The 16,292-nt window shown below is 41.1% G+C and overlaps 1 protein-coding gene across 1 annotated transcript; it reads left to right on the forward strand.

The window, feature by feature from the left end:
- Positions 1 to 5,249: 5,249 nt before the first annotated feature.
- LOC139463426 (PI-actitoxin-Afv2b-like) lies at positions 5,250 to 16,069 on the forward strand. The gene is made up of 4 exons (XM_071244686.1): positions 5,250 to 5,535; positions 6,903 to 6,941; positions 10,507 to 10,570; positions 15,846 to 16,069. The coding sequence occupies exons 1-4, from the start codon at positions 5,491 to 5,493 to the stop codon at positions 16,019 to 16,021; spliced, it is 324 nt and encodes a 107-aa protein (XP_071100787.1). The 5' UTR covers positions 5,250 to 5,490; the 3' UTR covers positions 16,022 to 16,069.
- The last annotated feature ends 223 nt before the right edge of the window (positions 16,070 to 16,292 follow it).

The following is a 16,292-nucleotide window of genomic DNA, read 5'->3' on the forward strand; positions in this document are numbered from 1 at the left end:
TTCCCGTTTCAATCTGTGTGATGCTGCCTCACATACACACACGGAGCAGATCCTGTATCGGTGTTCGAGGACTCAATTTCCCCGTGTCATTACCTCTTGTTACTTTGTTTCTTTTTATAATGATTACGCAGGAGAATTTACTTTCAGACATGTATTTTCAACGTTTGGTGTCACGGTAAAGAAGTATTTCAAAATTGCATCTTGTTTTATTTATTCTTGTATCATTTCTCTCGTAAAAGTATTCTTTTCATGTAGTTTGTCATGACTGCACTGAAGAAGGTTGACTCATCTACAGTTTGATACAAGCGATGTTAGACCATAGTCCTGATGCAAATTCTGCCGGAAAAACAGTGCATCGACTTAAATGTTATGTCGTGATAAATGAGTTCAAGTTTATATATTCCTTGTACTAACCCATTAATATATTTCTTGTACTAACCCATTTACGAAAAGGTTTATTGACTGTTTTAAAACCCTGAACATCTGGAGTCATCGCTGATTGTCATTCATAATCTTCTCACTGCTATTTGTCCCTTTATGCCCAGTGGAATTAGTTTCTTCGGATAATAAACTTTTTATATTAAAGAAAAAATAACGTTTTACGCTTTGGGTACTTGTGATAAAAAAATAATAATGTCTCATTACTTATACCACTAGGAGACGAGAACTACAAATAGTGGCACTACACTTCAAACAATTTCGAGACGAAAACCATTGAAGCATTAATTAGATTTAAGGGCATTTGAACTGAAAATAAGATATACCATTTATATATGTAGTGTTTACAATGTAAAGACTGGCAAAGTGCAGGGCCATGTCTTTCAAAAGACGTGTTTGGCCCTCTACAAATTCTCCCAAGTAACGTATCAATATATCGATGCATATAGCAGCAATTTTCAAGAACTAGTTTTCATTGACCCACTTGCATAGCGAGTCGTTATTTGCCCATATGAAACAGGTATAGACGCCAAGACATATGGCAAACACTCCCTGTTCCTAGCTTTTAAACTTATTTGTTTGTAAGTTCTTTCAAGTCCGATTCCCATGTAGAAGCTAGGACGGTGGGTCCAATTAAGAATTATAGTTGTGTTTGTCAGTGAGGAACGCTCATCTTCTCCTCTATCGGCGGGCTGCCATCTTACAGAATTAGAAGGAAAGACCCCGAATGCTCTGATAGGCTTAATATTTCCACCAATCGATAGTTGTCATTCGGGATGAGAGTTCGGTAATTGAAAGCATAACATGTCCTATGGGAAATAAGACTTTAAGTCCTATTGAGGAGACATTTCTGCCGAACTGTGACCTTATCTATAAGATAGTGAAAATTGGCAGGTTCCTTTAAGCCTAATGGAGGGCTAGATACACCGAACTGTGACCCGAGATGACTTAGGCAGGGAATTTATGATGGATAATATTCCGGTGAAGGTTTTGGAAATATACTAAAAACGAAAAATGATTGATTGATGCCTTGCATCCATGTTTTCATTTCTTTTGGTCAAAATGGCATACGTGCAATATAGGTTCCGGGGTTTTTCACGCGCCATGATCCATTTTTGCATGTGTTCCTTCCGTTTATTATGTGATGCTTTCATCACATCACATACTCCACGCTGTAGTGGCTGACTGGGTAAGATGAAAACACAGAACCCTTCAGCTGCTGTGAGTAATACCTGTTTGATTACCTAGTTTTGTACATTGATAGATGTAACAATATGAATCTCTCTTTCACGCCGATATTCGAGTGAGTGGGGTTTGATTTCATGTCGCTTTTATTAATATTCCAGCTTTATGACGGCTGGGGGCACAGGCAATGGGCTTGACACATTGTGCTCATGTGGGACGATAAACCAGGGCCTTCGGTGTGGCGAGCGAACGCTTTAACTACTAGGCTACCCGACCATCCCGTGTATACGAACTGAGCATAATTCTAGCTGTGTCTGCTTGCTGACACGTTTATATTAAAGAAACCCCATTGGTAATACCAAATATTTAGTTCTTTCAGTTATGGGTTTAATTCACCCCTCAAATTGTTTAGAGTGAGTGAGTGAGTGAGTATGGTTTTACGCCGCTTTTAGCAATATTCCAGCAATATCACGGCGGGGGACACCAGAAATGGGCTTCACACATTGTACCCATGTCGGGAATCGAACCCGGGTCTTCGGCGTGACGAGCGAACGCTTTAACCACAAGGCTACCCGACCGCCCTCAAATTGTTTAGATGGGTACTGTGTTCGAATCCAATGCTTGAATGAAACCTGTCTGGGTCACACACTTATCACAAACAGCACATGAAAAGCATCAGGGAATTAGCGAAAATGCTAGGAAGAAAATAAAAACAATTAGTCGCAAGTACTAACTGTAAATATTGCGTGATAATAGAACAAGAGACCACCTACCGGAAGAAGGTGAGTTATGTGAAAAGAATGACAGTAGATTTAATGGCCAAAGAAGCAACAGTGGATTTAATGGCCGAGGGTGAGGAGGTTCCAAGGGGCTACCCTAATTTAGAAATGGAATAAATTGAATAAAGGCCTAAATGGCATAACCATACCAGGCCAAATTTAGCTATGTGGCAACTATGTCGCCAAACATAAATGTTGATGGATAAGTAATGCTAAAGCCCAAATGGCGGAAAGGTCGCTACCCGACCACAGCTGCTGGTATGAATGGGATCGAACGCCGCGGTATCTCAGTGAGCTAGCACTATAAATCGGCATCAGTCCGGACTAGTACAAGCAGCCACATACACACCTATACACGTGCATGCATGCGCCATATAAGTGCAATTATCTTGGACGCGACGTTAAACCCCATTTCACCTCACCTCACCTCACCTCACCTCACCTCACCTCACCTCACCTCATACCCATCCGTTTCGGCCATACGGGGTGTGATGCGTTTTTGGTGAAGGAATTTAGTACTTACCATGTTATTGAATAGACAAGTGAGTAAGGTTCAAGGCAGAATCGTCACTTTTATAACCCAGTCAAGGTTCTTCTTTCTAGGTTCTACTACACCAAATAAGAACCAGTTGGGACAGTGCGTTTCAGTGCAGATCGAGAGATTTCTGCAGGCTGTGATTGAAGGATACTGTGTAAGATGTTTATGTCTTTTAAATGTACATCCATCCAGTTTATAAAACTGACCATGTTTTTCTTTATTTAGTACTGTCTTTTTCAACATGATGACTTATGCTGAATGTGGCCACAGCTATTTTCAAGTAGGTGACATTTGGTGCGAAACTGGGGGTGGTGTGTTTAGCTTCCTGTACTCGGAAAAGGAGCTGGCTAAGCTAGTCATTTTTTAATTTTTTTATTGCTGCTCTAGGGCCAAACTGTGCACACACGTACAGGTAATAGCTGTTGAATGCTTAGTTATTTTTAAAAAAAAACATAACGTTACTGTAGAATCGAAGTCTATGGGAAAACATTTGGTTGGGTGTAACCTGTACACTCTGCGCTTCTATTTCCATATCCCAACAAGCGTCCGGGAAACAATCATGTTTCAGAGAAGGTTATCCAGAGACAGGAAGCCAGCGTTCATGTCAGCTTAATTAGTGTATCTATTTCAAATAAAGCTCCATTAAAAACATATTTGTCAACACGAGACACCTCGGTTCATCATTAGCCGAATCCAGCACTCAATCCTGCTGTCCGTTCCTTCTGCTGCTGTCGCGTGACGAAAGAACGCTGACGCATCTACCACACTGCAACGACTCGTTAGGTCACGTTGCGACGATGTTGCGATGACATATGTTAGCGATGCATCAGTTTAACGTCGGTGGGGTTTGGTAGCCCGTCAGTGCGGGCGTAAACTTTGATATAATGTCAACATTGAGACTGGTTGTGGTGAAATGAAGTTTTATCCAAGTTAATCTAAGGGCGTCTGCGGGAATACAGCATCGTCTGGGATTGCTAATAGATGTCACTTATTGACATAAGGTTAACTAATATTTTACGACGCCGGGAAACAGCAATTACGATGTCACGGCATGCAAAAATATTAATATGCGTCTGATTGTGCAATCAGAATTTCGCATTTTAACCAAGCTGACAAGAAAAAACTTTGGTGTTTTTTCAGATGACCGTTTAGGTTTACAACATGAAGTTTGAAGTTAGCTGAAAGTTTATCTCCCTGTGCAAATAAGTTGCCCGGTACTAAGGGTAATACATGTCATTGTTGAGCGACCTGGTCAGAGTGTGGGTCATCATCCCCGGGCTGAATTATTTCTCCCAGATTTACTCGAGTGGGGTAAGGTGAGGTGAGGTGAGGTGAGGTGAAATGGGGTTTAACGTTGCCTTTGAGCTATACACGTATGCACTTATGTAGAGACCTGTGTTCGTGCGTGCGTGCGTGCGTGCGTGGGTGAGGCTTCTTATACTAGTCAGGATTAATTATGTTTTTTATAGTGTTAGCCCTCTGAGATAGCATGCCGCAGTTTATCATGGATACCCCACTCAGACACAGCATACTGACTCCGAGCCGACCAGTCCCCTTAATACCGAGCGCCAGGCGGGGTGACAACAACTACCATCTTTTTGTATCATGCGGCTGGGTATCGTACCACCGACCTCTCAGGGCAGATATTCGAGTTTTGGTCAGGGCCATTCGTCACAAAGCAATCGTAGCAATAGCACGTATCGCTTTAATATGACCCGTGAAGATCCGTGTAGAAAATAGGTCTTCAGCAACCCATGTTTGTAAGAAGCGACTAACGGGATCGAGTGATCAGTCTCGCTGACTTGGCTGATGCATGTCATCGTATCCCAATTGCGTGGATCGAGACTCATGATGTCAATCACTGATTGTTTAATCCAGAGTCCTTTATTTGCAAACCATCGTCATATAGCTGGAATATTGCTGAGTGCGGTGTCAAACAACAAACAAACAAAACCTCCAACCGTCTAGCAGAGGAGACTGTTGCGCGATCGTAGAACTGACTAGCGGTTGGCGACTATAACAAAGCGATATTAGTATTAGCCTATGTGAGTTACGATTGATCTACACCTACCCTCGCTTTGTGACACAGGTCCGTGTATAAAGTTCCCCACATTATTAATCTTAACGTCCCGTGTCCAAAAACCAATTTGAATGCAAAATATATGATCCAAACAAGGATGTGACACCACCACCACAACAATTGTATGTTGGCCTGTGAGCGTGGGAGTCGAGGTCCAACGAGCTTGTTGACGCGTTTGCCTCTTATCACAATAATCCACCCACCCACCAGTGAACGTACCGTCAGGCAGGCCAATGTACTGAACACCAGCAGAGCACACGTGTACCCTCCGTGCGGCAAGGTTCAGCCAAAACAAACCGGCATGGGCGTCACTGACATTCCACACAAACCGGCTACTTATAATCCAAGTATGTCACTCTCCCTAACAACATCTATATCGACTTACATGTATTAGAAATAAATGGTCATAATAAGTGTGTTACAACAAGAGGTCCAGCTGATTCTCACTTGGGGGACGCTATCACGCAAGGATGGCTGTGTCTGCACATTCGGTGATGTTCCTTGTTTTCAGCCTGGTGAGTATTTCAATGTACTTTTTTTAATGAGTTGACGCCGCTTTGGATTTTAGTGGCAGCTTCATAGAGTGAGCCCATAGAGACGTAGAACTTGATGAAAATGAGACTCGAACACACCCTCAGCGGATCCTGGCTCGACAAAGGAACCTTTGTTGCCTTCGGCCACTATGTCATGAACATCCCATGAATAAAAACCTTTGAGTATTGGCGTACAACCTACTCAGAAGGTGATTAATTAAACAGCCTGAAGGCAACATGACCTCAACTGCTGCATTTTATTTTTCCAAGCGTGTCTAACCACTAATGAAAATCGTATGAATATCGTAACTGCGGTTGTAATGAAACAGTTCCCTCAGTAATTTCAGATGAGACTATTCTTTCTTATGATCCAAATATAATTATAATATCAACTGAACTATAGATCGAGATATATATTTATAAACAAGTGATTTCATCAGGTTTATAGGTTAAATATACCTGTCAGTAAGCTACGGTTATAACGAACGCAAAGGGACCACTAATTTGAGTTCGTTATAACCGTAGTTCATTATAAGCATAGATACAGAATATATATATTAAACGGACGGGACCAAAAATAGTTCGTTATGTCCGCCGTTATAACGTTATGTTCGTTATAAGCGTGTTCGTTATAAACTGTACAAAAAACACGAATATCTGGACTCTGTTGTTTTTGCTTTATTTTGGGGGGTCCCGACCATTTGCTGTATATATGCAGTATATATGCTTATAACGAGCTACGGTTATAAATAATTAACCTTATGTCCCTTTGAGTTCGTTATAACCGTAGTTAACTGTATATGAACACTATTTACATGAACATAAACTCAAAACATTGACGTTGGTGAGAGGCCCGCCTAAGCATCCTGGTATCGATCCACAAAACGAACTTAGCGTTACGACTACCATAAGTGGGACGTAACGCTTCCGTGGCTTAGTGCCCTTGGGTCTTAATCTGCTTAGATTAAGGGTTCGAAACAGCTTCCTTGCTTCAAAAATGGCGCCAGTATTGGCTGTGCAGAGTTGAGTCATATAGGAATGCTAGAAGCTTATGATCGTGGTTTCGAATCCCAGTTCGCCCTGGTTATGCTTCTTGGTTTGTCAGCACCGTTCCTGTGCTTATGGGTTTCGCCAAAATGGTAAGCGTTCAAAACCTGCACCAATTCGGGTTTTCCTCCCACATAAAGCTGACATACCATGTTATAACTGTTGTGCTGTTCAAAGGAGCTTTAAACCCAATTCACACAAATAACATACCATGTTATAACTGTTGTACTGTTCAAAGGAGCTTTAAAGGTACGAGGACAATAGTATTAATCAATTGTTGAGTTTTATTCTTTGTGTTACAGGTCGTGGCATCTACTTTGGTTCATGCAAGACGTTGCCCGGTAGGTATTTAACATTGTACTCGTACACATCTAACCCTCGTTAGCCAGGAAACCTCGCGAATATGTATCACGTGACATTGCTCCACCAATTCGTTAATCCGGACACTTGAAATTCCGGACAGAGTTTCAAAAATGTTGTTTTTTTTGTTTCTTGACGAATCCACGGGGAAAATAGAATGAATGAATGAATGAATGAATGAATGAATGAATGAATGAATCATCTTTTATTATACTGTCTATAGATAGAGCATTGCTCGCAGGTTCCAGGAGCTTATATCTCGTGATACAGAAGATATGAATTCAGCCCAGCTATCAAGGCCCATATCCTCTACAATAGAGGTTATACCACCTGGCAATGTCACAAGTTTGACTTCGTCACGGATATTTCGCATTAGTTATCCTACTTGTGGGATTAGGGATAACGCGATTATTCGATAACAATAGCCACTACTCAAGTGTCATTAGGTATTCATTTGACTGTGTCTAGGCCGTCTAGAGGTGGCACCTTATCCCATCATCCACTGATTAGCTGGTCAATTGGTCAGAGGTAAACGCAAGGCCAACTACAATGTATGCCAGCACCTCAGCAATGCATGCAAATGATATATACTGAGTCAAATTAAAAACTTCACATTTTTAGAAGTAATCCCATATATGATATACAACGGACAAATGTATCAGAGAAGGTAATCTTTAATCTTTAATTCACGGTGGTAACCGTAATTTGTTCCAAGCACCTACGGTAATCGGTAATAACATCAACAGTTTAAATCATAAGTCCCAAGCACGAGAATCTGATGGCACACAAGTTCAGTAGCGTGTATGGCCACCATGTGCGTTGACAACTGCCACATAACGCCTCCGCATGGACCTTGTGATGCTTTTGAACACATGATTGGGAAGACGACGCCATTGTTGCTGCAAAATGGTGCCAAGATCTTGCAAATTCTGTGGTTGGTTCTGGAGAGTGCGCAGACTTCTGCCATGAGCATCCCAGACGTGTTCGATGGGATTGAGGTCGGGAGACCTTGACGGCCAGTCCATGACGTTGACTCCCGCATTTTGAAGGATATTCCTTGTCAAAATTGCTGTGTGGGGTCTGGCATTGTCGTGTTGGAAGATCAAACCGGGTCCATGTGCTGCCATAAAAGGCAGAAGTTCTGGTGCCAGTACCTGGTCGCGATAAGCAGCAGCGTTGAGGTTGCCACGGATGACAAGAAGCCAAGAAGCCTGGAACGTGCATTGCCACAGAAAGCACCCACTTCCTCCTCGAAATCTGTCAACTTCTGTACACAACACTGGGCGTAACGTTCATGACGGCGCCCCCACACCCTCGCCCTACCATCAGCAAATTGAAGATTAAATCGGGACTGAAGACGACTTGATTCCAATTCCTCTGAGTCCATCGTAAGTGTCGCTGTGCCCACAATTGACGTTGACGTCTGGGTAACTGAGTCAGATTCGGCCCGCAGTATGGCCGTCGTGCTTGAAGGTGAGCAGTTCTCAGACGGTTTCGAACAGTTTGCGCACTCAGTCTACCCCTAAACAGTTCATTTCTGGTTGATGTAGCCGTCAAAAATCGGTTACGGAGGTGACGTAAGACAATCTGACGATCCTCTGCCAGTGACGTCACACGTGGTCGACCTGGCCGAGGGCGATCAGCAGTGGTACCCGTTTGCTGTAGACGCGTCTATAAATCATAAACAGTCCGTCGACTACAACCCATCGTCCTTGCGACTTCAGCTTCGGACGTTCCCGTCTGCAACATGCCGATGGCACATTCACGTTGCACATTTGAAAGGCGTGGCATGACAAATGGCCGTAAAGACTTTTGTTTTCTTGTGTTTTTCTTTTTTTGTTAATGACTGCTAACAAGTATGGCTGAAAACCATGACCATGGCCACGTGACCAGTTGCGCGGGAAAAAACACTTTTGCCACTATAGTGCTGTGCACATGATTTTGATCGATTCACCTGCACAAAAACAGGAAAATTAAAGGATTGTGAAGTTTTTAATTTGGTTCAGTATACAATGATATGTCGGATTAACGAGTATGTCGGATAAACGAAACTAAGTGTGTGTGTGTGTGTGTGTGTGTGTGTGTGTGTGTGTGTGTGTGTGTGTGTGTGTGTGTGTGTGTGTGTGTGTGTGTACATACATTACTAAATGTACAATATAAATGTGTTTATTACGAGTTTCAATAAATTCAAAACCACCTGGCATATACGCGTTAAATACCGATTGTTACTGCAACTTTGTTTGTTTTTTTAAATAAAAGCGACAAATCAGAGTCCAATGCACGATTTTGACTGTATCATTAGCATGTGCCCGCGGCAAATCAGGAAAATAAATACTAAATACAAAACTGCACAATTACTGACTGTTTCATGGGAAAACTGTTAAACTGAATCCATGTCAAATGTTAAAACTACTAACGTGAATTCTGTATTTAAAAAAATCAATTCAAGGGTAGTCTAGAATTTTTGACTGAAAGAAGGTTACTGATTCAAGTCACGTATATTATTTTGTGAAACAGGAGACGAACATTTTCTTGTCCAGCATTTCTTGTTTAATGCCATTGGGCATTTCTTACAAGTTGACGAATGACAAAGTAGACACAATTTATGGAAACCAAGTTCTATATTTTTCTGCAATGACGACGTTTCGGTACTTAATCCTGTTCAATTGACTTCCTGTTTATTGGCTTCCTCATCGTGTATTTTCTGTCAACCATGTTGTTGCGGTATTATCTTTCTGTTGTTATTATTTAACCTACTCATGTTAATCTCACTCATGTATGCAATTGTGATTACTGATAATCCTCCACCTTACATATATATTCTGTACCATTTTCATTATTCAGCCTTGCTTGACAACGGTATACGGATCGGTATCTAAATGTCGCCATTACAGAAAAATGAAGTTATCCATCAATTGTGTCTACTGTGTCTTGTTTCACATAACCTGATCATGAGGATAAAATGGTTTTGTTTCAATTATTTCTGGTTCAAACCACCCCGCCAACGCCACCCTACCCTACTGACTTGAGTTTCAGTCACTTAAAAAAAGTTTACTTATCATTGTATTCAAGATAAATCGATAACCATAAGATAGCCATAACGTCCTGCCCTTGTATCACCCAAAGCTCTAGTCTAGGTGAGGTGGGTGAAATGGGGTTTAACGTCGCGTCCAAGATTATTGCACTTATATAGCGACGTGCATGTGCGTGTGTGTGTGTGGCTGCTTTTACTAGTCCGGACTGATGCCGATTTATAGTGCTAGCTCACTGAGATACCATGCCGCAGTTTAACATGAATACCCCACTCAGACACAGTCTACTGACTCCGAGCCGACTAGTCCTTGTTTTAGCCCCTCAATGCCGAGCGCCAGACAGGGTAACAACAAGTACCATCTTTTAACGTATTTTGGTATGACGCGGTCGGGGATCGAACCCCGGACCTTCAGCTCTCCGGGCGGACGCTTTACCACTATACCACGGAGGCGGACTTTTGGCTAGTACTTCTATAGTTCGCAGTCAGAGCATAATATACGAATACTGTTTCAGGCCACTATTACCTGCCCCGAAGGATACACTTGCATCAAGGTTTCGGGACTCGGACATATTTGCAGTGAGTATCTCGCTTATTTAATTAGTGATTTGTTTATCGATAACCGTAATATCGATCTAGATTCCAATTTAGCCGTGTTGATAAAGAAAATTACTCAGATCAACGGGAACACAATATACCACTGAGACAAACAATCTGTGAAGTGTATTTTTTGTAAACCGTAATATCGATCTAGATTCCAATTTAGCCGTGTTGATAAAGAAAATTACTCAGATCAACGGGCACACAATATACCACTGAGACAAACAATCTGTGAAGTGTATTTTTTGTAAACCGTAATATCGATCTAGATTCCAATTTAGCCGTGTTGATAAAGAAAATTACTCAGATCAACGGGCACACAATATACCACTGAGACAAACAATCTGTGAAGTTTACTTTTTGTAAAACATAAAATATTTACAATGCTCATTAAAACATATGACACACAATGAAAGCGCACAACTCGAAGGAGAAGAAAACGATTTTACCAAAAAAAGATGACTGGGGGACAAAATGACATTGTTGTGTTTGATTATCTCTTGGCTAAATAAACAGAACAACTTAATTTGATTTTTGTTGGTATTTTGTCAAATATTTAGAAAAACTTGAATATTCGTTATAAAAGTGTTCAAGTGGAAACCCAAAGCAAATTATGTGGATGTGTTTGTGATATAGGATACAATATCACGGCGCTATATAACTTAGTGTATTGGATGGCAAGGTAGCCTACTGGTGAAAAACGTCGACTCGCTGGATATATACATTCCAAAAGACAAACCATGTACGTGCTTCATAAGGATATTGATGAAATATTGCTTATATTACGTCACCCACGACTAATAGTGTGTACAATGTATGATCTGGATGACAGTGTTTGCCAGTATCCTGACGACTAGGGGCGGTGTTCATGATATCAATCATTGGTTTGCCAGGTCCCGACGCGATTATTTATAATCTAGCGTGATATGTCTTTCCTAGAATATAAGTATCAGCCTGCCTACATTTTTAAAAAACAGATTAGATCTTATGACGAAAATCAGGATTTGCTTGTCATTCCCTTGGTTGGGAATTGTATACTTTTCTCATATATTCAAAACAAGTGCTCGACTTGCAAAACTCCACCCTCCACTCTAAATCGTAGCCGTGTTCATCAATACTGATATACTTATCCGCGCATTTAGTAACTTAAATAACTCACCGTTCTTAAGAGAAAAGAAACGGTAATTAATCTTATCCAACTACAAAGTGTAAGAATCTATTGTCTGCTATTAATCTCTTTCTAGTCAAACTGTCATAGTTCACTTTCATTTCTTAATTTTTAAAAAGTGAATTAATCGTATCCCATTACCAAGTATTTGATAACATATACTTCTACTAATCTCTATATTATAGCACTATATTAAGTTGTCCCAACCCAAACACCCCTATGACCACTAATAGTCTCTCTCAAACAGATTAACGGGATCGGGTGGTCAGACTCGCTGACTTGGTTGATGCATGCCATCGATCACAATTACATGGATCGATGCTCATGATATCGATCACTGGATTGTCTGGTCTAGACTTGATTATTAACAGACCGCCGTCATATAGCTGGAATATTGCTGAGTGCGGCGTTAAACAACAAACCTAACCTAATCTCAAACAGATTGGACGGATCAGTAACTTCACTGAACCATGTAGAAACCACTCATGCATGGTGAAACAACCGAGACAGGGTGAAGCTCTAAATTATCACCGACGGCGTATTACAACATTCATTCACCCTCTATGTCCCTAGTTGTTTTTTTCTAACGAAGCACTAGCCTAGCTGTATGACGGTGGTCTGTAAATAATCGAGTCCGGACCAGACAATCCACTCTTTGACATCATGAGCATCGATCTATGCAATTGGGATACGATGCCATGCATAAACCAAGTCAGCGAGGCTGACGGTCAAGGATCCCGTTAGTCGATGACAAGCGTGGGTTGCAGAAGTTTTAACCCGAATCTTAATGGGTTCATTGTCCCTAGTTGCTTCAAGAATGTCCACACTATAGCTGACGTATTGCCATCCTGTGCTATCTCTTCATTCAAGTAATCTCATTGAAATCATCAAAGTCTCACATCATCCATTTTGTGTCATTCATGGAAACAATTCTATAAATTCATGACCAGTCAAACAGGTAGGATTAGTAACATTGCATATAACTGTCGGATAAAAGAAAGTATACACTTGAAAAATTGGATTTGCGCAATCAATCACAAACGTTATCAAAACGTTACTAGGCTGGAACAGTCGTCGAAACACTTCAAACCTAAAGTCAAAAACACATCTATGATACCCATATCAAATGCACCACTATCGAATAACCATTGATAAGTCACTATCAAACATACTTCTTTTGACCGGCTGTTTAGTTACGTCTACATAAATAATAATTCAGTACCGTACTAATATTCGTAGTATCAAGTGAAAAATACAATTTTAAGTATCAAGACCTTGTTGCCTAATGCCATAATAAGCTATTGCACAGGCGCAGCAAAAGCGACAGACCAGTGCAATTTTGGGGATGGGAGACAATTATTATTTTGCTATGTCCATTCATTCATCTATCAGTGCTAATTACTCCCACCCCCCTCCCCTCCCCCCGTTTGCCCAGTGTCCATTACCAATTACTTAGCGATGATAACTTAAATGTTGGCTTCCATTGTTTATTGCTAATCACCTAACAGCGCCAATCATCTGCTGACTTCCTTTGTTAGCTTCTACTCTTTGTTATTTTCCACCTTTTGTTATCTTATTAATTTTGTAGTCCTTACATGTACATATTCATGCTCTCTGCCTCATGGCATTCATTCACCTAATGAAGGAGTAAGCATATACTCCGAAACGTTGTGATCCTCATAATAAAGAAGTTGACATCCATATATTCTTTTCCTTATGTGTATCACTTCTAAATGCCTTTCAAAGGCCTAGTTTTTATTTTAACCAAAAATATTAGAATATCCACTGAACAATCCAGTGTAGCATCTCCCATCCAACTGCTCTACCCACAGATTCCCCCAATATCAATCAGTATTTCCAACCACTTCATTAAGAAACTACTGCAAAAAACTACAGTCACGAAGACTCTGACACCGGCGATTACGGCTGCTACTAAGCGACCAGAGGTTCCATTTAACATGACCACGAACGCGTTTACCATTCGCTGGCACACGGATGCTTCATTACCAATTATCCTTTTTGTTGGTAATCGTTCTGAACTCTATAATTGCGGTAGAGAAACACATGTCAATTTGTGTCAGAGGAGTCCCTCTGGTACATCCCAAATGAGTGTTTCCATAAGCACACTGGTGCCCTGATGAAGAACCAGAGCACTATGAGGCGTCCATGGCAGTACATCGTGAACGTAACCAAATATACCCATGGTCCTCCTTGTCTAACGGTGCATATAGTTGAACCCAGAAAAGAGACTAACAGTACATCCGCAGTTTTTACGAGGTGTTAATTTTAACCTTTTATTCTGCAAAAATTCAATCACTCAAAGTCAATTAAGTGGATATTTGTTGGCATGGCTATATTAGCATCACAACGTACTGAGATATCTACCATGTGTATCTTTGGTTGATTACATCCGATGATTCTGGTCTAATCCACGTGTATCAGACCTCTAAAGGATGACCTCCTTTTAACCTTAACCTCTTCAATCATGTGGAAAAGGGATCCGACCTCGGATCAGAAGGTTCCAATCACGGTACTACGACCGCTGCATTTGCTCTACATCCGTGAAGATCCGGGGTAGAATAGGTCTTCTGCAACCCACGCTTGTCATCGACTAACGGGATCGGGTGGTCAGAGTCGCTGACTTGATTGATGCGTGTCATCGATCCCAATTGCGTGGATCGATCTTCATGATATTAATCACTGGATTGTCTGGTGCAGGCTCGATTATTTACAGACCGCCGTCATATAGCTGGGATATTGCTGAGTGCGGCGTTAAACAACAAACCAACCAAACAAACAACTACATTGGCTCTATACATTGGAGTTAGGCTGAGCACGTTCATATCAACTTTGTACACAATACGCCCTACCATGCGGCCCGGGATGTGATTCCGTTGACGGCGGAGTATGCATCAGGGCGTGAAGTCATCCCACAGATGACATGCTCACCTTATCAGCTTCCTGACAGGGTTGACCTCTTTGGCCATGTGGACTAGGTGTCCGACCTCGGAGCAGAAGGTCCTTGGGTCAAGCCCCATTACGGGAATCGGAAATTTTATGGCCGCTAGACACGCAAACTGAGTCTGTAATAAATAGTTCAAACGGTTGTTTGTGTGTCGTTATACAAAAACATTCGCAACAAATGCATCCAAATATGCACTCATGGGTCTTTATGAATTCAACCACGTGAAACCAGTTATCTTGCCCTGCCCTACGACTGCAATTTACAGAAAAAGTATACAATCTACATGTTTAAATCACGTACCATTTTGAGGGGAATTGGTGTTTTTGTAACAACGTTTAAAACAAAGATTAAACCAACACACGACAAACTTTTGATGAAACGATTAAGTGAAATTAGTTTCACCATGACTTTTAACTAAGAGGTTCGATGTTCACGTGTCCTTTAAAGTCCCAGTTGTACAGAGACGTTGTTACAGAGCTACGAACGAATACGTAGACATAATAGATTAGACAGTTGTGATTGACGCTTTTAAGTCAGAAAATGTCACAGGTCGGGTAGTGTAGAAACAATTAAAAATACGCTAATGAGATTCAATAGATCAATATACATACATCTGGATATATCCCTTTTAAACAATATATACCGTGGGGGCTAGTATAGAGTCATACATTTGTACCTCAGTTTTAAGAAGAATAAATAAAAGCGACAAAAAAGATTTCAATAATCATAAAAAGCTCTGCTTAAAGCAGAGTCCGTTGTACGATTCCGACTATATTGTCAATTGTTCACCTCAATAAACATTTGAACATACGGTGCAAATCAAAATAAAGAATTGCATCGGACATCATATGAGTCAGTGATGCGTCACATTTGGACGACCATCACATCACAGACTATCATCACCAGATCCTACATTGTAATCATCCGATCCTAAATTTCGCCTACCCTTACGACAAGCATATGCATGGGCTGCTGGTGATCTCTAACCCCACGAATTGCCCCACTGGGCATACATGTGGTATTCACGTGTTAAGTTTGATGTACTGTCTGCATCTGACATCAACAGTTTTAGAAATGAATAACGCTACCAAAAAGGTTTATGTTATTTGTGTATGTTTCAGTTCCTCATCGATGTGCTCAGAGGCGCTATATTGGTAGATGCAGAGCCCGAAAGCCCCGCTATTATTTCCACACAAGGACACTGAGTTGTCGCCCTTTCTCCTATGGCGGATGTAGGGGCAATGCTAATCGTTTCTACACGAGGGACGAATGTGAGAGGGAGTGTTCCCCACTTTAAACATAAATGACTGTGGGGCCATACCAAAGGCACTAAATAAATACTTGAAGCACAGACAGAAATGTTTTCCTTCTTGCATAGTTATTGTAAAAAAATTTAAGTGAACTGGTTTTACAAGTTCCAAACGGACAATTCAGCGAGTAAATCAGTAAATGAATGTGATAAACAAATGCAGTATTTCAATTTAATCACGACGTGACAGATTCGTGTTGGAGGACAACCCGAAGTGATGCAGGTCTTAGACTTTGACAAGGAACAGGGGTATCGATGC

Source organism: Haliotis cracherodii, unplaced genomic scaffold, assembly GCF_022045235.1.
Source record: "Haliotis cracherodii isolate W230 unplaced genomic scaffold, xgHalCrac1.p SCAF_16, whole genome shotgun sequence".
Taxonomy (NCBI): Eukaryota; Metazoa; Mollusca; class Gastropoda; order Lepetellida; family Haliotidae; genus Haliotis; species Haliotis cracherodii.